The sequence below is a fragment of the Hemiscyllium ocellatum genome, chromosome 47, assembly GCF_020745735.1.
Source record: "Hemiscyllium ocellatum isolate sHemOce1 chromosome 47, sHemOce1.pat.X.cur, whole genome shotgun sequence".
NCBI classification, from domain to species: Eukaryota; Metazoa; Chordata; class Chondrichthyes; order Orectolobiformes; family Hemiscylliidae; genus Hemiscyllium; species Hemiscyllium ocellatum.
The window spans coordinates 13794346-13821836 of NC_083447.1; the positions used below are offsets into that span (position 1 = coordinate 13794346).

Below are 27491 nucleotides of genomic sequence, written 5' to 3' on the forward strand. Positions count from 1 at the left end.
CGTAGGAATATACCTGGGTTGTGACCAAACTATCTCCTTGTTTAAAGTTATCTGTATCTTTTATTTTTATTTTCAGTTTTGCCTGCCAACTTTTAATTTCAAGGTACTTTGTCCAGATCCAATCTTGCCATTTTGAATGATAGCAAAATATTGCAGTTGCGCAGCTGGTCATGTGGAGAAAGTGAGAAGAGCTTTGTAACTTAACAGGGAATATTGTGCTGTCAAAAATTTCTAGGAGCAACTAACATTGTAAGAAAAGTGCCTGAGTTGCTTTACCTATTCCTGATTTGATTGGAGTAGGAGTCAGAGGAATCTTCTAGATTGTTATGACCATGATGGGCAGACTCTGTCTTTCCTTCGTTTTGCGGCTGCTCAATGGATCACAACATAAGTATAAAAACATATTTCAATGGTGGTTATTCTTGAAGGCAAGCAATAAAAAATGGTATAGAATGTTCTGAATTCTGTAGATCTCATGGTTCCTGCATGTGGTGTCAAGTAGTAACTAATGCTTGGTTGCTCAGAAGTCATAGCAGACAATATTGAACTGTTCTTTTAGTCACCCTTCCAGAAGAATACTTGCATTTCACCCTGATCTCAGAGCAGAGGTGTTCCAAAAACAGGCGACTCAAGCTGAGCAGTTTTTAATAAGAACTAGGAGCAGGTGTAGGCCGGCTTGCAATTCGAGCCTGCTCCACCTTTCAATAGGATCATGGCTGATCTCACTTGCCCACTCTCCCACCATAACCCTTAATTTTTTGAAAAATAAAAGTAATTATCGATCTTAGCTTTGAAAATATTTACTGAGGAAGCCTCAACCATTTTACTGGGTAGGTAATTCCATAGATTCACAATCCTCTGGGTGAAGAAGTTCATTCTCAATTCAGTCCTAAATCTGCTCCCCCTAATTTTGAGGCTATGCCCTCTTGTCTTACTTTCACCTGCCTCTGGAAACATCCTCTCTACTTCTATCTTATCTATTCCCTTCATAATTTTAAATGTTCCTCTATCGCCCTTATTCTTCTAAATTCCAAGGAGTATAATCCCAGTCTACTCCAGTCTGTCCTCATAAGCCAACCCCCTCAACTCCGGAATCAACCTAGTGAACCTCCTCTGCACTTCGAGTGCCAGTACCTCCTTTCTGAAGTAAGGAGACCAAAACTGCATGCAGTACTCCAGGTGTGGCCTCATCAGCGCCCTATATAACTGCAACATAACCTCTCTGCTTTTAAACTCGATCCCTTTAGCAATGAAGGACAAAATTCCATTTGCCTTCCTAATTACCTGTTGTACCTACAGACTAACCTTGATTCATGCACAAGGACTGCTGCAATTTCTTACCATTCATGTAATAGTCCTTTTACTGTTATTCCTATCGAAATGGATAACTTTGCATTTATTAACATTGTACTCCATCTGCCAGACCTTTGCCCACTCACTTAAACTATGTCCCTTTGCAAGTTTCACAATTCTCTGCACACTTTGCCCTACTACTCATCTTAATTCATCCGTTAACTTTGACACACTACACCTGGTCCCTAATTCCAAATCATCTATGTAAATTGTGAATAATTGCAGTCTCAACACAGATCCATGAGGCACACCACGAGTCACTGATTGCCAACCAGAATAGCACTTATTTATTCCCACTGTTTGCTTCCTGTTGGTTAAGCAGTTCACTATCCATGCCAATACATAGTCCATAACACTTTGCATCTTTATCTTATGCAGCAGCCTTTTGTGTGCCACCTTGTTGAATGCCTTTTGGAAATCTCGATACACCACATCTACTGGGTTCCCGTTGTCCACTATATTCGTAATGTCTGCATTGAATTGCAAAAAATGAGCTCATGAAGGGCAGGTCATGCTTAACTAATCTTTTGCAATTCAATGCAGACATTTTGAATATAGTGGACAACGGGGACCCAGTAGATGTGGTGCATCTAGATTTCCAAAAGGCATTCAACAAGGTACCACACAAAAGGCTGCTGCATAAGATAAAGATGCAAAGCGTTATGGACAATGTATTGACATGGATAGTGGACTGGTTAACCAACAGGAAGCAAAGAGTGGGAATAAATCAGTGCTATTCTGGTTGGCAATCAGTGACTCGTGGTGTGCCTCATGGATCTGTGTTGAGACTGCAATTATTCACAATGGGGCAATTTCTATATAGATGCCTTGCTGTTTTTCCCTTGATAATAGACTCAAGCATTTTTCTGACTACAGAAGTTATGCAATTACTCAATAATTCTCCATCTGTTGTCTACCTCTCTTCTTAAACAGTGGTGTCACATTTGCTATTTTCCAATCTGCTGGAATTTGCCTCAGAGTTTGTGTATCTTGGCAAATTACCACAAATGCATTTGCTATTTCTCCCACCATCTCTTTTAGCATCCTGGGATGCATTCCATCAGAGCCAGGAGACTTGTCAACCTTTAGCTCCGTAAGCTTGCTCAACGCTACCTGTTTCATGATAATGATAGAGGCATTGCTGAACTGAAAAACCCATGCAAAAGGTCCAAGCCTAGGAACACTATTCTAGCAAAACTGCTATACCCAGTTGTAGAACAGCCCCTGAAGTGAATTCAAATAAACAAGAAATTTGCAATTACCTGGAACTATGTAATACTCATTAATGTTTTGATTTTTAAAAAATTGACGCACGTCCAAAATCCTTAAGACTCAAGTGTACAAAATTGTTAACTATGAAACATCTTCATAACAGAGGTTTAACATGAGACCATAAGACATTTTTGTTGGGAAGTGGATTAAATTTTATCTTTTTGAAGTCAGTGGAGATTATGTGAATATTATGACATTATGACTAAGAGAAAGTTCAAAGACTACAAGTTTACTTTTGTTGCATTAAATCAACTCTATGGTAAGCATCTGGAGTGATATTGTTGGACTTTGCATCATAGTGTCCTGTTTACTATTGAGTGGGCTAATATATCGATGTAGGTTTGCTCGCTTCGGTATCAGATGTTTCGTCACCATACTAGGTAACGTCATCATTGAGCCTCTGGATGAAGTACTGATGGTATGCCCCGCTTTTTATTTGGGTGTTTAGGTTTCCTTGGGTTGGTGACATCATTTCCAGTGATGATGTCATTTTCGGTTCTTTTCTCAGGAGGTGATAAATGGGATCCAAGTCAATGTGTTTTTTGATAGAGTTCTGGTTGGAATGCCATGCTTCTAGGAAGTCTCGTGGGTGTCTATCTATTTGGCTTGTCCTAGGATGGATGTGTTGTCCCAGTCGAAGTGGTGTCCTTCCTCAACTATATGTAAAGATACTTTTGAGAGTGGGTCATGTCTTTTTGTGGCTAGTTGATGTCCGTGTATCCTGGTGGCTAGTTTTCTGCCTGTTTGTCAATGTAGTGTTTGTTACAGTTCTTGCAAGGTATTTTGTAAATGGCATTAGTTTTGCTTGTTGTCTGTATAGGGTCCTTCAAGTTAATTGTCTGCTGTTTTAGTGTATTAGTGGTTTTATGGGCTATCATGATGCCAAGGAGTCTGAGTAGTCTGGCAGTCATTTCTGAGATGTCTTTGATGTATGGGAGAGGGGCTAGGGTATCTGGACGTGTTTTGTGTACTTGTTTGGGTTTGTTGCTCAGAAATCAGCGGACTGTGTTCGTTGGGTGCCTGTTCTTTTTGAATACACTGTATAGGTGATTTTCCTCTGCTCCGCATAGTTCCTCTGTGCTGCAGTGTGTGGTGGCTCATTGAAATAATGTTCTGATGTAGCTTCGTTTGTGGGTGTTGGGATGATTACTTCTGTAGCTCAGTATTTGGTCAGTATGTGTTGTTTTCCTGTAGACGCTGGTTTGAAGTTCTCCGTTGGCTGTTTACTCTATTGTGACATCTAGAAATGACAGCCTGGTCTTGTTTTCCTTCTCTTTAGTGAATTTTATACCAGTAAGGGTATTATTGCTGGTCTTGAAGCTTTCCTCTAATTTGTTTTGTTTAATGATATAAAAGATGGTATCAGCAATAACATTAGCAAATTTGCTGATGATACAAAGCTGGGTGGCAGGGTGAAATGTAATGAGGATGTTAGGAGATTACAGGGTGACCTGGACAAGTTAGGAGAGTGGACAGATGCATGGCAGATGCAGTTTAATGTGGATAAATGTGTGGTTATCCACTTTGGTGGCAAGAACAGGAAGGCAGATTACTACCTCAATGGAATCAATTTAGGTAAAGGGGCAGTACAGAGAGATCTGGGTGTTCTTGTACACCAGTCAATGAAGGCAAGCATGCAGGTACAGCAGGTAGTGAAGAAGGCTAATAGCATGCTGGCCTTCATAACAAGAGGGATTGAGTATAGAAGCAAAGAGGTGCTTCTGCAGCTGTATAGGGCCATGGTGAGACCACACCTGGAGTACTGTGTGCAGTTCTGGTCGCCAAATTTGAGGAAAGACATTCTGGCTATTGAGGGAGTGCAGCGTAGGTTCACGAGGTCACTTCCTGGAATGGAGGGATTACCTTACACTGAAGGACTGAAGCGACTGGGCTTGTATACCCTTGAGGTTAGAAGACTGAGAGGGGATATGATTGAGACATATAAGATTATGAAAAGATTGGACACTCTGGAGGCAGGAAACATGTTTCTGCTGATGGGTGAGTGCCGAACCAGAGGACACAGCTTAAAAATACGGGGTAGACTATTTAGGACAGAGATGAGGAGAAACTTCTTCATCCAGAGAGTGGTGGCTGTGTGGAATGCTCTGCCCCAGAGGGCAGTGGAGGCCCAGTCTCTGGGTTCATTTAAGAAAGAGTTGGATAGAGCTCTCAAAGATAGTGGAATCAAGGGTTATGGAGATAAGTCAGGAAGCGGTTACTGATTAGGAATGATTAGCCATGATCATATTGAATGGCGGTGCAGGCTCGAAGGGCTGAATGGCCTACTCCTGCACCTATTGTCTATTGATACTGGTGTCGTCCACATAGCGGACCCAAAGTTTGGGTTGGATGGTTGGCAGAGTTTGTTCGAGTGTCTGCATTACTGCCTCTGCTAAGAACGCTGATATCAGAGATCACATGGGTGTTCAATTGGTTTGTCTGTAGGTTTTGTTGTTGATAGTGAAGTGGGCTGTAAGTCATAGGTCCAATAGCTTGACGGTGTTTTCATTGCTGATGAAGTTGGTGGTGTTTGTGTATGTATCTTTGGTTCTTCAAATAGCATAGTCAGTGTTTCCTTGGCCAAGTTACAATACCTTACAAAAACTGTAACAAACACTACATTGGACAAAAAGACAGAATAGTAGCCACCAGGATACATGAGCATCAGCTACCCACAAAAAGGCAGGACCTACTCTCACTGGTATCTATACATATAGATGAGGAAGGACACCAATTCGACTGAGACAACACATCCATTCTGGGACAAGCCAAACAGATAGATACACAGGAATTCCTAGAAGCATGGCATTTCTACCGGAACTCTATTAATAGACACATTGACTTAGATCCCATTTATCACCCTCTGAGAAAAAGAACAGGACGTGACATCACTACAGCAAAGATGTCACCATTGAAAATGGCGTCACCAACCCAAGGAAACGTAAACACATAAATAAAAAGCAAGCCAAACCACCGGTGTTTCATCTGGAGGTTCACTGAAGATGTTACCTAGTATGGTGACGAAACATCTGAAACCAAACCTTCCAGCTCAGCGAGCAAACCTACACCCAGAACCTCAACCTGAGCCACAAATTTTTAAAACTCGCTGGGCTTATATATGTCTAAACTGTGTTCAATAACATGGGGAAACTCACTTTGGTAGACAAGATAAAATTGCTTTATATTTGCTATCCATGCCTACGGGATTAATGTTACCTTTTTTAAAGCGATTTTCACCTACTGCCGATACTTGTGTCTTGTAAGGGAAACAGTAAACATTTATAAATATTCAGCAAGTCAGGCAATATCTATTGAGTAGGGACCAAAAAAAACTGATTTCTGTTATGTGTTTTGAAGCTCCCAGATCTGATCAGTGTATCCAGTATTTTTTATCCAGTTTTTTCAGCATCAATAATATTCTTTTATTGTCTTTTTTTGCTCTGTGTTATGTCTGACCACGATAGTGCATGGAGATTTCACTGTTTCCGTTCTAGTGTGGGTGAACTGGTTCCTGAAATAACTCCGTAGAGGCCTGTGACCCATCACCAAGTCACGCTTAATTTACACATGGAGGTCCTTGGTACTCATCCAGCTTCCTCAGCGTGAGCAGAGTCCTTGGCCCCCCTATTCATATGTCAGCCAGGGCTCCCTGATTGGACCAGGTTAACAGCCCCAATCGGGAACTCCTATTCTGTGAGGTTTACCTGGCTGACCTTATTATAATCACTTCAGTTTACATCTTGCAGATGAGTAGTGCTTTCTGCAGTTGTGACCTAGGGGCAGTGATGTGAAGAGGGCTACTCTAACACTCTTAGGCTTTTGTATTTTTTAACTTCAAACCCAATAACCTGAAGAATTTAAAAATTTCTTCTTTTTTCTTAATTTCTTTGAACTCTTTTCAGTTGACTTATATAGATTCTGTGTCTATTCTTCTTGGAAATTCAAACTGGTGACATCTTGGGGAAATTTGGGATTGTTGATTTTGTTTTCTTTTTGGAATTTGTGTACTCGTTGGCTTTGCTCAACGAATTTTGCTTTAGTAAGACTTGGGAGGGTTTTTGCTTCCTAAACTTAATTTGAATGTGAATTTGATGAAAGTATTGAATTTGGAAGTATTGTGAATCAGGTCAAAGAACTCTCATTTGGTTTTGGAGGCTATATCTTGGTAATGACTTTGTAGATTTGAAGGATATACCCTGCAAATAAAAACAGCGTTATAAATTAAACATACATGTGTATTTTGCACAATTTACACATCGTTGATAATTGAACTGATTATTCTGTATGTTTGAGGTTACCTCATTATAAATCCTGGATAGAGAGTATATTTTAATTATTAGCATATTCTAAAACTGTATGCTGAAGGTGAAAACCAATCTCTTCTACTAATTTGATTAAAAGATTGGGTTCCTTTCAGTATACCTTCAGATGATTGCCTGAATTATTTCCTTTATTGTATTAGGTTGTGTTTACTCTTTGGTGGTACCTGGGACATTTTGCAAACTTCTGACTCAAATTTCTAGTCCTTTCAAATTGTTGCAGTTCAATAATTGTTTGTCTTGTCCTTTTAGAATAAATCCTCCTCTTGATTGTGGGTGAACATCTTTGACACCCTGTCTATCCTAAACTAAGTTCGATTTGTAACTTTTGATACTTATGTACTATGTATTAGAAGTGTTGTGACTGGGATTGAGCCATGATAACAATAGATGAATTGTTTGAACATTTTTATTCCTGTTTGGCCATTGGAATATACATATTTATTCCCAATTTGTCTTCCGTAACGCCGAAGTTGATGATATTTGTATGTGTATTTCTCCATGAGCCTGAATCCGTATATTTACTACAAACTATATGAAACCACATTGTAAATTATACCAGCGGCTGATATAATTACTTAGAAGGAAGTTACTATAACAGTAAAATAGTTGTGCTTGCTCAAGAACAATTGTACCACAACAGTTGATATGCATTCTGAGGCACCTAATAAACTGCAGACTAAAATCAATAATCATAGTGTCAGAATTTAGCTGACTAGATAAATTCCTGATGAAGAGCTTATACCCGATTCTCCTGCTCTGCGGATGCTGCCTGACCTGCAACTTTCCCAGCAACACATTCATGACTCTGATCTCCAGCATCTGCAGTCCTCACTTTCTTCTAGATAAACTCCTTGATAAAGGTACTTGATTTGGAGAATTATACACAATACACATGCAGCCAAGTGAGATTTCACTGTATAAAGAAACACCCTGACAGATGACAAATTAACTATCTGATTTAGGTGAGGAAGAATTCTCGTACGGGTATGGAGGGACTGCAAAGAAGTCAACAAGCTGCAAGTTTCAGGACTACGGAGAGCGATTTTCTGAAAATGATGTGCTTGGATGTCTAATTGTAAGTATTACAAATTTACTTTGAATTATGTTAGTTCTTTATACTAGAGTAAATGCCTTTTTTGAGTTTTATACATCTTAATGTAACTGTTACAAGCATTTTATTTGGCATTGGGAGTTTGTATTTAAGGATTTTCTTAAATGTTGATGTTTGAACTGGTCAGGTTTTTGACTGGAATTGTTTTGTTGGAGCTTTGATCTGATGCATAATTTAGATTTAGTTTTCAGACTGGTAGAACAGGTAGAATGGGACTTGAATTGGCTTTGACAATCATACTTGGTCTCAACTTGGTATCTCCTGTAGAAATGTACTGTGAAAAGAAATGAACATGAAATGTCATGTGCAAACAACAAATTCTACATTAATGTTTTAACTGCAGTCTTTGATTTATTGTCCTGCAGAGAGATTGTGGTTGCTGTTGTTGTAACCATTGGTTATCCACATGAAACAGAAGTCTGTACTTGCTACAGCTTAAAAGTAATTTGTCAGTGGGGATACTGGCTGGATTTCTAAATGCTGAAGTCTCTTGGGTTTAGGTTAGGTGATCAGGAATGAAACTGGGAATCATACCAACATATAGAGTCACCTGTTGTTTGGTTACAAACTTGCTGGAAAGGATACAGAGAATTGATGGTTAGATGGAAAATTTGTGCTACCACTCATGTTTGAACAACTTGGCCAAATATTTCATTACTGAACTTTCATTTTTTTCCTTCTCCATTGTATGTAGAATTTTGAAGCTGGGGAGGATGTAGAGATGTCCTTTACAAAGAATGGAAGGTGGCTTGGTGTGGCATTCAGAGTCAAGAAAATGGCTCTTGGTGGGCGACCCTTGTTTCCACATGTGTTGACAAAGAACTGTGCGATTGAGTTCAACTTTGGACAGAAGGAACCATGGTGCAGACTTCCTGATGGCTTCGTGTACATTCAACATGTACCTCTGGATGAGCGTATACCAGGCACTTTAGGACCAAAAACCAAGTCAGAGTGTGAGGTAGGTTTGCAAATTTTGGTTGGAGTAATTATTGAGATTCTAAGATCAGGGCTGTCTATCTCAAGAAAATCTTATCAGTGTACCACATCACTGTTATCTTTTAGATGAATTCTCCATATGGTTTACTATTAATTTTTCCCGTGGCCTCTGAATTTATTTGATTTTAATTAAATAATTCAATTCAAAATATTTTGAAAATGTAGAGTTTTTCAAAGCTTAGTTTTGGAATGGAGATCTTTTCTTGAGCCTGTCAAAGATCATAATTCTGCAGTGGCCAACCTTGCAAAGGATCCAGATGGAGGTTGATGAGATTTAGGAATTTGATGTGCTGGTCACAAGTCATCTATTCCCTTAGTCCTGTTATGAAAAACACAGTGGGAGAAGTTGGGGATCCCTGTGGCAAAGTGCCTTGTTCTTTGTAATTCCACTCCCTCAATCAATGCCTATTGCTTACACTGGTGCTTCACAAACCTTTTCCTCTCTGTGACCCCATTTTGAGGCTTGGAAATTCTCACGATGCCCCTCCCCACATCAACTGAAGTAGCAGGGCCCTGTTAGAATGGGAGCACGGCCTTTATAACTTAGTCGGAGCTCATGACAGGCATTGACTGCGTCAGAGTCCAAAGTCAGCTTGTGACCTCAGTTAGGATTCTGACTCCCATTTTGGGAAGCCCTGGCTTTTGCAGTACATGCTTGGAATAATACAATTCATTGTTTATCAACATTACACGTGAAAGCAGTCTGATTTATTAAACAGGTGAACAAAATATATTTTCTTGAAATTTCTGGGATATTAATGGATGCATGGACTGAGTGCAATGGTTAGGATAAAAGTAGAGCAGGAAGGAATTGGCGACCTCACCAATTTGAAGAATAATGAATAACCTTTTGTGAGCTTTCCAAATGAGACCCTAGGTCGCAACCATACAGTTTCAGACTCATTCGGACCTCCCTATTACGGAATGGCTGGGAAGTGGTATGGCTACGTTGGCTGAAGTTGGCCATTGTTCAGACAGAAGGAGGTAAAATGTATAAGAGGAACTGCTAACTAGTGGAGTTTGTAATACTGGAACAGGTTGTGAGAGATTGCTAACTTAAACACAGAATGATAATTTTGACTGAGTCACTGAGGGTTGAAGCCACTTTAGGCGGGATGGGTGTGAGAGGTGTGTGCAGAATAGGATATAGCACATGGATCAGTGTAACCATGTGCTGATTGTTAGGAAGGGTAGAGGATAGGTTTTTTTTTATGAGGAGGTGACAAGGCCAGAGATTGGAGTTTCATTGATAGATGGGCCAGAATATGGATGGAGGTTGTTTTTTAATTCATAGATGGGATTCCAGTGTCATTTGGAATTGCTAGCATTTAATGCAAGCCTCAGTTGTCCTGCACAAGTTAATGGTAAGCTACCAATACAGTGTGGTATCAAAGAGCTGTAACAAAATCGGAGTCCATGAGAATCAAGGGGAAAATCCGACACTGATTGGAGTCATACCTGGCCCAAAGGAAAATGGTTGAGGTTGTTGGAGGTCTGTAATCTCAAGGCAAGATATCTCTTCAGAAATTCCTAAGGGTAGTGTCTTTGGCCCAACCATCTTCAGGGGCTTCATCAATAACCTTCACTACATTATAAGGTCAAAAGTGAGGATTTCTGCTGATGATTTCACAATGTCCAGCATCATTTCTAACTACTTGGATGCCAAAGCAGTCAATGTCCAAGTCAGCAACACCTAGACAATATCCAGACTTGGGCTGAGAAGTGGCAAGTAACTTTTTTGTGCCATACAAATACCAAGCAATGACCATCTCCAATGAGAGGTAATCCAATTGTCATCCTCCACTATCAACATCCTCAGAGTTACCATTGACCAGAAACTGAAACTGAACTGGACTAGCCAAGTAAATAAAGTGGCCAGAAGAGCAAATCAGAGATTAGCAATCCTGCAGCAAGTGACTTTTCAAAGCCTGCCCAAAATTACAAGGCACAAGTCACAAGTCTAATGAAATACTCTCCAGTTAACTAGGTATGTGCAATATCAACAACTTTCAAGAAGCTTGATACTAAGCACAAACATTCACTCCCTCCACTACCAATACTCAGAAGCAGCAGTGTGTACCTACATTACGGGTCTTCCTGTGCCACATGGACTGCAGCAGCTCAAGAAGGCAGTACGCCACCCTGCTCTCAAGTGTCACCAGAGTTGATAACAAATGTTGGCCCAGCCTGCAATGCCTACTTCTCAGTGAGAAATACAAAAATGTCTTTAGGGTGTAAATGCACCCGTGGTACTGTTTGGAAGGGAGTTCCAGGATTCTTGACCCAAAGATGGTGAAGAAATGACAGTCTAGTTGCAAGACAGGATGATGTGTTGCTTGGAGGGGCACTTGCAGATGGTAGTGTTCTTGTGCATCTCATGCACTTGTCCTTCTAGTTGGTAGAGATTATATGTTTGGAAGGTGCTATTGAAGAAGCCTTGATATAATGCATCGTGAAAATGATCTTGAGATATGTGAGCAGCCATGCTACATAATCCTGCAGAGAGCAGTGAAGGGCTAGCTACTTTATCAAAATCAGATGGAGATTTGCCTTTGGGAGATCTGTAATTTGTCTTGTGAAGGGTGTGAATGTTGAAGGTGGTGGATGGTCACTGAAAACAGTTCAGAGGTTGTTGAAAACTGGGGACGCAGATTAGTTGGAAAGAAACTGGGGCACACTCCATATCTGGAATGCTGACTTCAATCAGTTTTGCATGGAAATAAGTCAAGACCAGTTAACTATGTAGTCAAGTCCTTGGGAGCTGAGAAGTAGGGAAGGTCACTGGCTCTGTGTTATGAGAAGCGTCTGTGTTGCAAGTTCAGAGGAAGACTTAAGAGCAATGATAATAGGTGCAGCTGAGCGTGAGTGGTTGAAAAGCCCTTAAGAGTATCTGCTTCATACAACTGATCCATATTAGAGCTCAGAGAAAACTCAGGGGCATATCTGACTCTTTCATCTTAGCTCTCGGTGAAGAACTGGAGTTATGCTTTTGAATGATTTATCGAATGTAGTTTGAGTTGATGGGAGTGTAGACCTAAGAAGGAAGGGCATTGACTAGGACAGGAGCAATTGGTGAGGCTGCCCTTGATGGAGTAGCCTTTTGAGAAGGCGTTTTAAGGCCAACTAAGCTAAAGTGAAGGAATGTAATTTCTTGTAGAGTTTAATATTATCTGATGACCCATTATGTAATCAATGTCAGGGGGAGTTTCTGAGAAATCCATCGAGTATGACCTGATTGTATTTGCAATTTGATTTGCATAGGGGTGTCTGACCACAATATGTTACCTCATGTTAATTCTGGATGCTAGAAATAAATGCTAGGTATATTGTAGATTTTATTACTGTTCTAACTTACAAAATGCATTGTTTGTACAGCATTATGAAATCATGTGGTTTTATTCCCTTTAGTCTCTCCTCTGGATCTCACCTTTAGTCTATTTTAAAACTAAAAGTTTCTGGTCCCTAAATAGATCATAGCATATGATAATCTCATCTAGGATCATAACCGGATACTGAGATGTGTGAGCAGTTATGGAATAAAGCCCTGCAGAGGGCAGTGAAGGGCCAGCTGTGTTTTCAAATTGGAGGGAGATTTGTCTTTGGGAGGTCTGTAACGTGCCAGATTGACCGTGACTTGAACAGACAGATTTGGGACAGCATCGCTTAGTTTCTGCTTCAAAATAAGATTCTCAAAGAGGCCAGTTCAGAGCAGCCAGCATTAGAACTTTGTGCAATTCTGGCCTACAGTACAACCCTGGATATTCATCATTCCACAGTTGGTGACCTTATTTTTAGCTCTAGAACTCCCACCCTAACCTGTGCAGGTTTCTTTGAGACCTTTTTAATGCCAATCTTTTGGTGAAACTTTTGATCATCTGTTCTGATTTCTCCTTTGATGTAATTTTGTTTAATAACAGCTGTGGAGTATTGTGAGATGTTTTACTAAGTGCAAGATGCTAAAAAGTTGTTGCAAGCTGACTGATTTTATTAAAGAGAATGTACTACATACATACTGTCATTGGGAGGAAGGGAGACTGGAGAAAATGATGGCACTGTTCTTTAAAGAATTTTGGTCATGAGATGTTTTCTTTAGATCCTGATGATGGTTGGCCTGCCTGCAGCTGGGAAGACGACATGGGCTATTACACATGCAGCTCGCCATCCTTGGAAGAAATACAACATCCTTGGAACAAATGCCATCATGGATAAGATGAAGGTAGGTTCAGTGCATGCTGAGCATTTGGTTTCTTGTATTTGTGTCTGAACCTATAAGTAGCTTGAAGATACTGATCTGATTCCCTATTTAACATGTGCTCAGTTTTAATGTGCCCCAGTAATTGTGTAAGAATGGGATCAATATGTGACAAGTCTGCCATCGAAAAATGAACATAGAGTGAAAACTGGTGATGGGGCCAGGTTTCGTTGACCTAAGAATATTTTATAGGCTGATGACATTTTGTTTTTACTGTTGTGCAATACCATACCTTTTTAAGAGAGGTGTTCTATCCTGTTTCCCTTTCAGAGGAGTGTCGTCACAGTGGTGCCAAAATCTCTCCCTCCCGACAGGAAGTCTGTAAACAGCTTAAGTTCTCCCTGGGTGTTTTTTAAAAGTAAGACAAAAGAATCTTGAGTAGGGAGGTTCAGGCTCTTACAGACTCAGAAGATTTTAGTTTTGCTTTCAGTGAGTTGGTGGTTTTTGCTGGCTGCTGGAGCTGAAAGCTTAAATTTTCTGCTGTTCGAGTGAAGTCTTAGATAGGGACGCTTCCTCTTAAAAGTTAAAAGGGGTAAATTGTGTTGTCTCTCCAGTCCAGTAGAAAGAAACATGAGAATGATAACTGTGTTGCAGATTTGTGGATTCTGGGTAATACAAGATGAAGGGCAGGAAAACATTGTGGCTGAAAGAGCTGCTCCTTTTTGAGATATTTTCAGTGTTGGAGCTGATTTCCTCAAATTCTAGGAGCGGTAATTGGAGTTTTGTAAGCTGTTGCATTATTTTGGAACTTTGAGGGAAAGAAATCAAAACAACAGCACTTAAAAAGGAGGAAGGGAGGCAAGTAAACCTGGACAGCTGTCTGACTTAACAGTGAACCTGCACAGCCAACTGCCTCTGCTGTTTGGTTTCAAGTATCTCTGAACATCAGAATTCATCTAAGAAAAATAAACAAACAGTAAAATTCACATCTGACCTTGGAGAAGCCTGTGTGGGAGAGCTCACAGCAAGAAAACAACTAAATGGTTAGTTTTAAAGTGTAACCTTTTTTTTCTTGGAAATCTACAGTAGTGAGTAGAATGGGGTTTTGTTTTGATAATGTTTTTATTGAGATCTGTCTACTGATTAAACTGTAAAAATATAAAACATAGATACTAAGTTAGCCTGGGGCAATGTTCTTAGAGCAGTAAGACTGCTGTTTTCTGGGTCTGTAGATTGTTAAGGTGGAAAGATGACCACCTGATAACAGAGTGATGAGCTCTTCTTGTCGGATGTAGGAGATTAGGGAGAATTTCCATCTTACTGATGATTGTGTCTGCAGGAAGTGTGTTTGGTTGTGAATCCTATCGGATTGCATGGATTGAGGCAATGAGGAATTTACAGGAGCTATAGGTCGTGATAGATGGCAGTTGCAGGAATGGAGAAAAAATGCATATACAGTCAGGTTGATTGGTTAACTCCAGGAAAGGTAGGAGAGGAAGCCAGGCAGTGCAGGAGTGTCCTGTGGCAATCCCCATCACCTACAAGTAGGCTGTTTTGGAAAATCTTGGAGATGATGGGTCCTCAAGGGATGCAGCACTTGTTTCTGGTACTGAGACTGGCTCTAATATAACTAGAGGTATGTTAGGTTCCAAGTGATCAATTGTGATAGCAGTCTTTCTAGTCAGAGGCGCAGATAGACGTTTCTGCAGTTGACGGCGAGATATCAGAATAGTGTGTTGCTCCCCTGCTTCCAGGATCAAGTATATTTTGGAAAGGGTGCAGTACATTCTCAAAGGGGAGAGGGACAAGCAGGAGGTCATTGAACACATTGGAATTAACAATATAAGAAGAGGAATGGGACAAGATTCTGAGGAGAGAATACAGGAATTTAAAAAGGAGGTCCTCGAGGGTAGTAATATCTGGATTACTCCTGGTGCCATGAGCTACTGAGAGTAGGAATAGAAGGATAGAGCAGATGATGCGTGGCTGAGGAGCTGATGCAGGGGAGAAGGATTCACGTTTTTGGATCATTGGAATCTCTTCTGGGGTAGAAGTTACGTGTATAAGAAGGACAGGTTGCACTTGAATTGGAGGGGGGCTAACTGGTGGGGAGATTTGTTAGAGCTCTACAGGAGGATTTAAGCTAGTAAGGTGCAGGGGTGGGGGAGACCCTGGGCGACTGAGGAAATAGATCAGACTGAGTCTGGTGCAGTTGGGAAAAGGAGAAAGTGAGGACTGCAGATGCTGGAGATCAGAGCTGAAAATGTGTTGCTGGAAAAGTGCAGCAGGTCAGGCAGCATCCAAGGAGCAGGAGAATCGACGTTTCGGGCATGCTGGCGCATGAAGAAGGGCTCATGCCTGAAACATCGATTCTCCTGCTCCTTTGGTGCTGCCCGACCTGCTGTGCTTTTCCAGCAACACATTTTCAGCAGTTGGGAAAAGGAGCAAGTCCAAACAGTCAGGGCAGGCAGGAACAAAACTGAGAACAAGTTAGGACTGATAAGTTAACCCACATTTATTTCAATGCAAGAGGTCTAACAGGTTAGGCAGGTGAACTCCGGGCATGGTTGGGAATTTGGGATTGGGATATCATAGCAATTACAGAAACTTGGCTCAGGGATGGACAGGACTGACAGCTTAGTATTCCAGGGTGCAAATGGTACAGGAAGGATAGAAAGCAGGGCAAGAAAGGAAGAAGAGGAGTGGTGTATTTGATAAGGGATAACATTGCTGCTGTGTTTAGGGAGGATATTCCTGGGAATGCACTCAGGGAAATTATTTGGGTAGAACTGAGAAAAAAGGAATGATCACCTTATTGGGATTGCACTATAGACTTCCAAATAATCAGTGGGAATTTGGGAAGCAAATTTGTAAGAAGATCTCAATTATCTAGTGGATTTTAACTTTCTGGACATAGATTGGGACTACTGTAATGTTGAGGGCTTGGATGGGGAGGAATTTGTTAAGTGTGTTTCTGACTTAGTATGTGGATGTACCGACTACAGAAGGAACAAAACTTTCCCTACTGTTGGGAAATAAGGCAGGGCAGGTGTCTGAGGTGTCACTAGGGGAACACTCCGGAGCCAGTGATCATAATTCTATTAGTTTTAAAATAATGTTGGAAAAAGATAGGCTCTAAAAGTTAAATTTCTAAATTGAAGGAAAGCCAATTTTGATGGTATTAGGCAAGAACTTTCAAAAGTTGATTGGGGGTGGATATGCATAGTTAAAGTGACAGCTGGAAAATGGGAAGCCTTAAAAAATGAGTTAATGTGTGTCTCAAGACAGTATGTTCCTGTTAGGGTGAAGGGCAGGCTGGTTGGTGTAGGGAATGCTGGATAACTAGAGAAATTGATGTTTTGATCAAGAAAAAGAAGGAAGCATATGTCCGGTATAGATAGCAGAAATGGAATGAACTCCCAGAGTATAAAGGCAGTAGGAGTATGCTTAAGAGGGAAATCAGGAGGGCAAAAAGGCGACGTGAGATAGCTTTGACGAATAGGGTGGAAGAGAATCCAAAAGGATTCTACCAATACATTAAGGACAAAAGAGTAACTAGGGAGAGAATAGGGCCCCTCAAAGATCAGCAAGGCAGCCTATGTGTGGAACTGCAGGAGATGGGGGAGATATAAAATAAGTATTTTGCATTAGTGTTTACTGTGGAGAAGGATATGCAAGATAGAAAACGTGAGAATATAAATGGCGACATCTTTAAAAAAGTTCATATTACAGAGGAGGTGGTGCTGGATGTCTTAAAATGCTTAAAGGTGGATACATCTCCAGGACCTAATCAGGTGCACCCCTGAACTCTGTGGGAAGCGATTTCTGGGCCTCTTGTTGAGATATTTGTACCATTGATAGCCACAGGTGAGGTTCCAGAAGACTGGAGCTAACATGATGCCAGTATTTGAGAAAGGTGGTAAGGAAAATCCAGGGAACTTTGGACCATTTGAGCCTGATATTGCAGGTGGGCGAGTTTTTGGAAGGATTCTTGTATTTGGAAAGGCAACAACTGATTAGAGATTGTCAACATTGCTTTGTGCATGGGAAATCATGTCTCACTAACTTGATCGAGTTTTTGGAAGAAGATTGATGAGGGCAGAACAGTGGACATGATCTATACGACCACAGTAAGGCTTTTGTAAAGGTTCCTCATTGTAGACTTGTCAGCAAGGTTAGATCACATGGAATACAGAGACAACTAGCCATTTAAATATAGAACTGACTCAGAGGTAGAAGACAATGGGTGGTGGTGGAGGGTTGCTTTTCAGACTGGAGGCCTGTGATCAGTGGAGTGCCACAAAGATCGGTGCTGGGTCTACTGCTTTTCATCATTCATATAAATGATTTGGACGTGAACATAGGAGGTACAGTTAGTAAGTTTGCAGATGACACCAAAATTGGAGGCATAGCAGACAGTGAAGAAGATTACCTCAGAGTACAATGGGATCTTGATCAGATGGGCCAATGGGCCGAGGAGTGGCAGATGGAGTTTAATTTTGATAAATGTGAGGTGCTGCATTTTGGGAAAGCAAATTAGGGCAGGAGTTATGCACTTGATGGTAAGGTCCTGGGGAGTATTACTGAACAAAGGGACCTTATAGAGTGCAGGTTCATAGATCCTTGAAAGTGGAGTCACGGGTAGACAGGGCAGTGAAGATGATGTTTGGTATGCATGCCTTTATTGCTCAATGCTTTGAATATAGGAGTTGGGAGGTCATGTGGTGGTTGTAATAGGACCTTGGTTAGGCCACTTTTGGAATACTATGTGCAGTTCTGGTTTCTCTGCTCTATGAATGATGTGGTTAAACTTGAAAGAGTTCAGAAAAGATTTTTAAGGATGTAGCCAGGGTTGGAGGGTTTGAGCTATATGGAGAGGCTGAGTAACCTGGGGCTGTTTTCCGTGGAATGTTGGAGGATGAGGAGTTACCTTTTTAGAGGTTTATAAATCATGAAGGTCATGGATAGGGTGAATGTGGTTGGGAAATCCAAACCTAGAGGGCATTGGTTTAAGACGAGAGGGGAAAGATATAACAAGGACCTAAGGGGCAACTTTTTTCATGCAGAGGGTGGTGCATGAGTGGAATGAACGGCCAGAGGAAGTGATGGAGGCTGGTACAATTACAGCATTTAAAAGGCACCTGGACAGGTATATGAATAGGAAGGGTTTAGAGCGATATGGGCTAAATTCAGACAAACGGATTTGTTTGGATAGATTTATTTTGGATATCTGATTGGCATAGATGAGTTGGAACACAGATCTGTTTCCATGCTGTACATCTCTATGAATGTAGCAGTCTAATTGCATTTGCCAACTGGGTGTTTATGGGATGCTGCCCATATTGGAACAGTTGATGATTGGTAATTAAATAATGCATTATTTCATAGAATCCCTACAATTTGGAAACAGGCCATCTGGCCCAACAAATCCATACCGACCTTCCAAAGAGTATCCCACCCAGACTCATTCCTCTACTACTCTACATTTACCCTGACTAATGCACCCAACCCACACGTCCCTGAACACTGGACAATTTAGCATAACCATTTCAGCTGCGCATCTTTGGACTATGGAAGGAAACAGGAGCATCCGGAGGAAATCCACACAGACACTGGGAGAATGTGCAAACTCCACACAGACAGTCGCCCAAGGCTGGAATCGAACCTGAGTCCATGGTGCTGTGTAGCAGCAGTGCTAACCACTGAGCCACCATGCTACCCTTTTTGTTAAGTATTTCAATAGAATTAAGTGTGTTTTAATTCAACCTTAGTGATGGAGCAATTGCATCAAATCTGAAACACAGATCCTTACACTAGCCTTTTAAAACATGTAAAACTAAGGGTCTGTGACACTGTGATATGTTTGTGCTTGCAACCCAGTTTTGGAAGGTTTGAAAATATCTGTAATTCTATCAAACACTTCTTTCAGTCAGCCATTGCTCGACAAATGTCAAAAGTCAGCTGAAGTGATTAGATTAGACTTAGATTAGACTTACAGTGTGGAAACAGGCCCTTCGGCCCAACAAGTCCACACCGACCCGCCGAAGCGCAACCCACCCATACCCCTACATTTACCCCTTACCTAACACTACGGGCAATTTAGCATGGCCAATTCACCTGACCCGCACATCTTTGGACTGTGGGAGGAAACCGGAGCACCCGGAGGAAACCCACGCAGACACGGGGAGAACGTGCAAACTCCACACAGTCAGTCGCCTGAGTCGGGAATTGAACCCGGGTCTACAGGCGCTGTGAGGCAGCAGTGCTAACCACTGTGCCACCGTGCCGCCCACAAAGTGGTGATAGTTTTGATTCTATCACCATTCTGTTATAAAATTATGCACATGCGCAAATGTCCTTTATAATCTTTGGTGGGGCGGTAGAACTTGAGTCTTAGTAAAGCACTATTGTTTAAAATTTAGGAAGCCATCAAATACAAAATGTAGTATTTCTAAGCCTAAAATGTATATGAAATAGTTAGCATCTTCCAAAGCAAGAGTATAAAGGGAGGCAAGTACAAGAGCAGTTGGTGAGTTTCCAAAAGAGAATTGAGCACTAGCTAATTGGCTCTGTAGTTCTTAAATTGGTTTGATACAAGTTGGGTGAATATCAATAATTCCAAGCTACATGGCACACATTAGGAGCCAGTGCTCACTCAGACCTAAAGAGTCCAGTCCTTTTAGCAGTTGGCGTTTCTGCATTTTCACAGGTGATGGGTCTTCGCCGTCAACGCAATTATGCAGGCCGTTGGGATGTCCTAATCCAGCAGGCTACTCAGTGCTTGAATCGCCTCATCCAGATTGCTGCTCGCAAGAAACGTAACTACATACTTGACCAGGTACTGTTGTGTTTCCATGCTTTATTACTACATTAGATAAGCTAGTTTAATTTTGTTTGTTTATGACAGCAAATTAATGATACATTTATTTAGCAAATTAGAGGTTTGTAATATTGTTTAAAAATTGTAAATAAAGTTGAACTTTGTTTCGTTGCTTGGGATCAACTGAAAATAGCCATCTCACGTAAAGAACAAAAATACAAGGTGAAATGTAATGATGTTGCTGCTTAAAAGTAAAACACGAGTGGTGAGTAAGTGACTGATCTCCATTGTTACTAAGTTTAAAAAAATGTTTTAACAAGTAAATATAGTAATTGGAACTTTGTTTTGTTAAATAGTTGATGTTCAGGTAAGTTGTGACTAACTATTATTGACTTTCCAGGGCCCCAGGATGGGCAAGGTAAGTACAGGTCTAAAGGGCAATCTTTGGCTCAGGATAACTGTAAGTACCACTGGTAAGTAGTTATATGTTGTCTTGTCTGGGTCTAATGGTCTAATGAAGAACTGGTAAGTATCAGTGAGTGTAGTTAGGGTCAAGGTAGGAAAACCTTTGCACTTTCTTGATGGCACTTGTAAAATTGATTGAATTCCTCAGAAGTGCAAATCCTACTTGTGATTTCAGATGCTCAGCTACACGAGAACCTGATAGCCAGCCATCCACTATAGGAACCCAGTAATCACTCCATATGCTTCATCAGTTTATTTGAACTTTAAAGTTCTGTCAAATTTGAATCAGATTGGCTCTTCCAATGTTTCTGAAAATATTTAATTGGACCCTTGGCCGAAACGTTCCCCATTCCGGTGGCCCACACATTTAACATTTATGAATTTGGTAGCTCTACTTAATGTGCACTGAAGATTGGCATGTCTAATTTAACATTCCTACAAGTACACTTAAAGATCTGTACTCCTGTTAAATTTCACAGCCATGTTTGGTGTGCATGTTGTAGTTGATTTATGCTGCAAAGGGTTGGGTCTTGTGTTGCTCCATAATTCCTGTATTCAAAGTCTGGAAGTGTCCATACTTTTAAATACTGAGCAAGGATTTTATCCTGGCAGAACATCGCAACCTAGGAAGGTTTTAGTTTTGAAAATAAGAATGGAGATTAAGTGTAATTATGCAATGGTTTTGCAAAGTTGCAGTGTTCTATAGAGAACATGTTGCATAACAAAGAATTAATGTTTACTACACGATACAGTTTTCTACTGAATAGATTACAGCTGTATTGTATCGCCAATTTGCATGTTTGTACATGTAAAATGTGATATTGCCAGCTGCCTTGTGAAAAGGGATTGTTGTTAGTTTTAAAAAGAGTGAATTGCTTGACATGAGAACTTTGAGAGCCAGGAGGAGGGTCATGTCAGGAGTCACAGGGCAGAGCTGTGACAGTGGGGCAGAGGACCCCTGAGGGTGGAGGGTTGGTTTGGAAAGCTGGCAATCTCTGCAGTGGCCATTGCTGCCTGGGAAATTGCAACCCCCATTTTGGATACCATCCTCCACTTTGGATTCCATCCTCCACTTTGGCAAGTTCTGCTCCAGATGTTTCACAAAGTGCATGTAAGAGGAAGTGTAGCAGCCTGGTGGGAAGTTGATCAATAAAGTTTTGCAGCATGAAAAGATGCTCTTTGGTCCACCTGTGTCTGCACTCATCATCAAGTATCTCTAGTCAACTCTAGTCCCCTTTTCTAGTACTTGACCTGTAGCCATTAATACAATGGCATTTCAAGTATTCATCAAAATACTTAAATGTGATATTCCCTACCTCTACTTCCTGCTTTCAGATGTGGAAGTTTTAATTTAAATTTAAATCTGCCCCATGGTTATTGATCCCTCTACTAAGGAAGTTGGAAGATGTGGACAAAACTGAGGGTTAGAGTTGATGGCTCTTGCTTGATTTGTATACTAATGTGATGGTGTTGTACCCCAGAATTGTTTCTACACTGTTTGGATTAATTATAGGCCGTAGTGTAATATGATTTGCTGATGATTCAAAGCTGAAAGGTTTATTACTGGTATTGTAAAAAGATTTAAGGTCAGTGCAGGTGGAATGATGAGCAGTGGTAGAAGACTGTCATCCTTCCAAAATCAAAGGATGCAATTAAATAGGGAATGGAGGTATACAGTAAATGGGTGGACACTGAATCTACCGAACAAGATAAGGACTTGAATACAAACAATAAAAAATCAAAATAAACTTAAGTTAGTATTTAATGTCTTATAAGTAGCACAGAGACAGGGAGGAAAATGTGTCACACAGTAGTTTGGTCACTGTGCAACTTTCAGTGCCTCGTTTCAAGTTAGGACACTAAAGTCATGTACAGATTGCTCAGGGTGATGCCACAGTGAGGTGAGAGAATAGAAATTTCTTGATGCTGAGTTGTCGGAACATTGGATTCAGGTAGATGCCATTGCATTTTTTCTTAAAGGAAAATTAGATCAACATTTGAGTCAGAAGAAAATACAAGTGAATGGGGAACAAAGAGTGGGGTCACAGCTTTCACTTTAACTGACAGCCAACTGGCATCCTATGCTCACTGTTTCAAAATGCATTGATTTCAGTTATAAGCTAGTGTGCTGGTGTCAACAAAAATATTCACCTGTCTGCATACAGTCAGGTATCTCTTCCTATTAACTAGGATATCCTTTGCAGGAACATTATTACTGTTCTCACCTTCCTCCTCCGCCCCACCATTATTAACATGTGTCTTTACTTTTGATGCTAGTCTGGTGACACTACCATCATGCCATAATTATCCCTGTTGGTATGCAGGTATTTTGTTTTTTACAAAATATATGCAAATTGTTGCTTGTCCTGAGCACTGCTTCTGAGAGATGTGGTGATCTCTTTGACTGTGATGTGAACAATGCACATTCTTGTTCTATATAACGCATGTAGCTCCAACATTGAATAAATCATGGTTCATCTGATTGTGTTCTGAACTCCATATGCCCCTCTACCTGAATCAGAAGTCATTCCCTTGCCTAACAAAACTCTATCTACCTCCACCTTAAAAGTAATCCAGTGACCCTGCCTTATGAGACAGAGTTCCAAAGAAAAACAAATCCCTTACCTCTATCCCAAAAGGCAGCTCCTAATTCTAAAACAGTCTCCCTCTTGTTCTGCTTTGTTTTCATCGATTAAGACTGGATTTTCAGCAATTATATAAGTAGATTGTACCATATAAGACCAGCACTTACAAATATGAAGACAAAATAGTTGTATTCTGAAAGTCCCTGTTAAGGTTAGGAGTCGTAATCTGTAACACGAATGAGAGACAATATCTGGTAGTGTGTTAAAGCAACAGTTTTATTGAAAGCAGTGATAATAGTAGTACAGGTACACAATCCTTTGTCCAAAGTCCGGAAAACTCTAAAATCCAAAATTTTCTTGTGGAGTGTGGAGCGTCATTTTGGCGTGTGAACCACGTCACTCAGATGTGACATGGTGGCGTGGCCCAGCCCAGGTGTCTCAGCGCTCATACTAGTCCTGTGTTCGTCTGCTGTTTGGGTTTGTTTAAATTTCACTGTGAAAATGTCATTTATTCTGAAATTCAAAAAATTCTGACTTCTGGAAAACAACTGGCCCCAAGGATTTCGGATAACGGATTGTGTACCCGTACTATAAAAATAATTACATTTAAAAGAAAGGAAATATAACTTTTAATGAAAGAACGTGAGAGGAAATGCACCTTTATTTATAGCACAAACAGTAAGTCCAAATTCGTGTATCCACATTCCACAATGATAAAGTAATGCAAAATTAATCTGTCCGTGCCAGATCATTAAAATGGTAAACGAATATTTGATATGTAGGTCACCAGATCTCTGGATATTACAGAGGGTGGGATTCTCAGTTCCGCTCTTTTCATCGGTCATTGACCACTTGGAGGCAGCAGCAAATTTCAGGCTCCATTCCAGTCTTTTGAGGCTTTGTCCTGACTCTGCCTGAATAAAAGGCCTGAACAGACCGTGAATTGGTATTTCACACAGATTTTGTAAACTCTGCACACTTATCAGAACTCCGATTGTTGACCATTCTTGATGATATCTCCCATTTGTTTAGTGTCCATCAATCGACCTCCATTTCATTGACCAACCCATGGCAGGCTAATTGTTGTCCCAGCATGTAGTTCAGGGGTCATGTGGTCAATGCAATAAGAACAATTAGGGGAAAAAGAAACCACTTTTAGTGATTAAACAGTATCCAGTCAAATCAACAATGGTAGTTGTTATATCCTTGGGAGTAGGGCCCAAGTATATAGTTGAATAATGCCATGGATTACAGAATTAGTTAACTTTTGACTTTATTGAAGGATAATCCAGTTTCAAGCACTGTTTACAATGTATAATTTCAGTTCAGGGATATTTAAAGATCAAAAGTAAATCAAAAGTTAGATATAAAAGAAAAAATTGTAAAAATTGATCATTTCTTGTTGTAGGCCTGTAGTTCCTTGGAATATTCACACCAAAATATCTCCAATGGCATTTCACTGACCTTGATTCAGAGGGAGCACATCAGATAACTTTAGGGAAAAGGATTGCTAAAGGGGCTTGTAGCCTAGAGGTGAGAAATAAGTCATAATAAAAATAAGACATTTGTTGGGAAAATTGGTAAACTGGAGAGTGAAAGATTTGCTGATTAGTTCAGTTGGCTGGACAGCTGGTTTGCAATGCAGAATAATTCTGACAACATAACTTCAGCCAGTGTGGGAATTGAACCTATCAGAAAGGATTCTTTATTTAACCTTTCCTCTCAGCTGAGGCGTGGTGACCCTCAGGTTAAACCACCGCCTCTCTTTCACTGTAATGAAAGACCAAGCCTATGGTTCATTAGGACTATCACAACTTTTATTTAAAATAAATATTGCTGTAGTGAGTAACCTTACAGTGAGATTGTATTTCCCAAATATTGGAAGTACATCTGACAATAGCTTTTCTGTTTTAGTGTTCCCTTGGTGTGAGGGGGCGAGGGATTATATATTATAAGGGACTGCTCATTTCCTTCACTGATAGAAATGGGATGGATTATTGTACCATCCTGTGATCTGTCAAATGGCTAGGACATTTAATAAGATGGGAAGCAGGCATCTAAAATAGTCATAAAAATTCTTGCATTCTGTCTCTGTATATAGAGAGGTACTGACACTGTTAGAGGCAGATTGAGACTTAATATATCTAAACAAGGAACAAAGTACAATGAACCAAGCTCATGATTAAAAACGCAGCAAGGTTACTTGATGATATTGACATTATTCATTTGCCAAATATGTTGAGTGGTGGGTAGCTGCAGGACAGGAGTTAATGAGTTAGCCACTTAAAGTGTAAGGGTCTCTTATGAGATTGTAGGGGAATTTGCCCAATAATTTCCATTCTGACAGGGATTTGAGTGTTACTGTACACAGCTGCAGAGACTGATTTAAGCAAAGATTTTGAAACAAAACAGATTAAACTATGCAGTTTCTATGGTTATCACAGCCACTTCTGTCAAACCCATGATTCCTGTTTTTGATAGTTGATCTTGTAATGGTATGAAGTAACGCAACATTCGTACATTACATTAATTTATGAATTGGCATGATTTGGAAACTTAACAGTCAGGAATCACCACTTCTTTGTGCACTAAATTCTAATTTTAATTGGTTTTCAGATGGAAATTATTTGGCTTAAAACTGTCTATTTTGTCTACAGGCAGACAGGGTTTGTTACTTTTGTGATTACTGTTCTGAGGCCCAGAGCATTTGGAGGTTGCTGAAAAAGATGTAGATAGGTAGAGATTGTTAGTCCTGGATGCTTCATATTTTCAGTCATAAGAGCACATGTGCTGAGACGTTTATGCTGTTGGTTTAGTTTGTCTAAATTGTGGAGCAACAAGAGATCTTCCTAAGCCTATCAAGCCCCTGTCCAATTTATGCAACAGTGAAACAGTTTGGATACTCGCTAGGTTTTGCGGGTAAGTTTCTTTTCTGGAGGGGTATGAGGGAGGTGCCCACCCTTCCAGAACATTGAGCTATGAGGGGGACAAACTGTTTATTTCATCGTTTACAGGCCTCAATGTCTGCAAACCAAGCAACAAATAATGAACAATTTTGCCTCTTCTTTGTCACCATTGCTAGACAAATGTTTATGGATCAGCACAGAGACGAAAAATGCGTCCTTTTGAAGGGTTTCAACGCAAGGCTATTGTAATTTGTCCCACGGACGCCGATTTAAAACAACGGACAATAAAGCGCACTGATGAGGAAGGAAAGGATGTTCCTGATCATGCAGTTTTAGAAATGAAAGGTAGGAAACTGGAAACACCCACCCTGTTTAAAAAAAGTCAGAAGGAAAGAAAAGCAACAGTCAGATAGCTCTCTTCCCTTCTTCATCCTTTGTTATTGTTCCCACATCAAACCCATTTCACCGTCTCTTTCCTCTTACCAGATGTACACACTATAAACCCCAGGTTAGTAACCAAGAATGTTCTGACCATCACCAGATTCTCTGATTTATGTGGTGTCCATAAGTGCGTTGATGGCAACCAGTTACACAATGTCAAGTGATCTGCTTGGAAATTCAGAAGCAGTTTTCTGGTGATGGCAGTATTTTTTTCTTTAATTTTGTTTTTCCTTGCACCCTGCTTTCTCCCAGCGATGAGTGGCATTGGCCCCCCGGCGCAAAGATCCGTCCTGTGGCGGTTCACTCTTGCCTTCTGCCAGACCTGGGTTTGGCCATTAACGTGTCTCCTCTTGTGTTTCTTCTTTTTCCTCTTGGTCTCGTTTTGTGCGTGTGGCTCCCAGCGAACTTCACCCTGCCCGAGGCCGACGAGTTCCTGGATGACGTCACCTATGTAGAGCTGCAGAAGGAGGAGTCGCTGAAGCTGGTGAGTGAATACAACGAGGAAGGGAAAAGGGCCGGCCCTCCTCCGGACAAGCGATTCGACAACCGTGGCTTCCGTGGACGTGGAAACTTCAACCGGTTTGACAATCGCGGCGGGCAGGCAACACGTGGGTTCACCCGTGGTGGATTCCGACCAGGTTAGTGGCTGGGGCCATTGAGAGAGGTCCCAAGTTTGCATTGTTTTTAAATTAGCCTCAATGAAGCACTTGTGCCTCCACTTACTAGCTCATGATGGAAAGGGTTCTAACTTTAAAAGCTGATGTCACATCAGAAGCACTTGTTCACAGACAGACTGAACTTTACTCTGGGAGTAGTGGTTCCACCCTGCCTGGTCTAAAAGTGAGGGGTGATCCCACTTCCACTTGGCCAGCTTTCCCTACAGCCACTGTAATTGGCTTGAGGTTGGACATCTGGCCTCAGGAAATCCCACCTCAGAGCTGGCAACCACTCAGTTCATTGGAAGATTTCAAAACTTAATTTGGTAGATTTTTGATAGGCACCATTAATAATAGTTTTGGAACAAGGCA

At 40.8% G+C, this 27491-nt stretch overlaps 1 protein-coding gene across 1 annotated transcript in view; it reads left to right on the forward strand.

Moving 5' to 3' along the window:
- Nucleotides 1-27491, forward strand: part of LOC132836562 (heterogeneous nuclear ribonucleoprotein U-like protein 1) — a 91159-nt gene that overhangs the window by 57770 nt on the left and 5898 nt on the right. The window contains exons 7-12 of the mRNA XM_060855911.1: nt 7910-8022; nt 8753-9016; nt 13148-13270; nt 19956-20084; nt 26199-26367; nt 26865-27101. Coding sequence (XP_060711894.1) covers nt 7910-8022; nt 8753-9016; nt 13148-13270; nt 19956-20084; nt 26199-26367; nt 26865-27101 — 1035 coding nt within the window. The remainder of the gene's footprint in view (nt 1-7909; nt 8023-8752; nt 9017-13147; nt 13271-19955; nt 20085-26198; nt 26368-26864; nt 27102-27491) is intronic.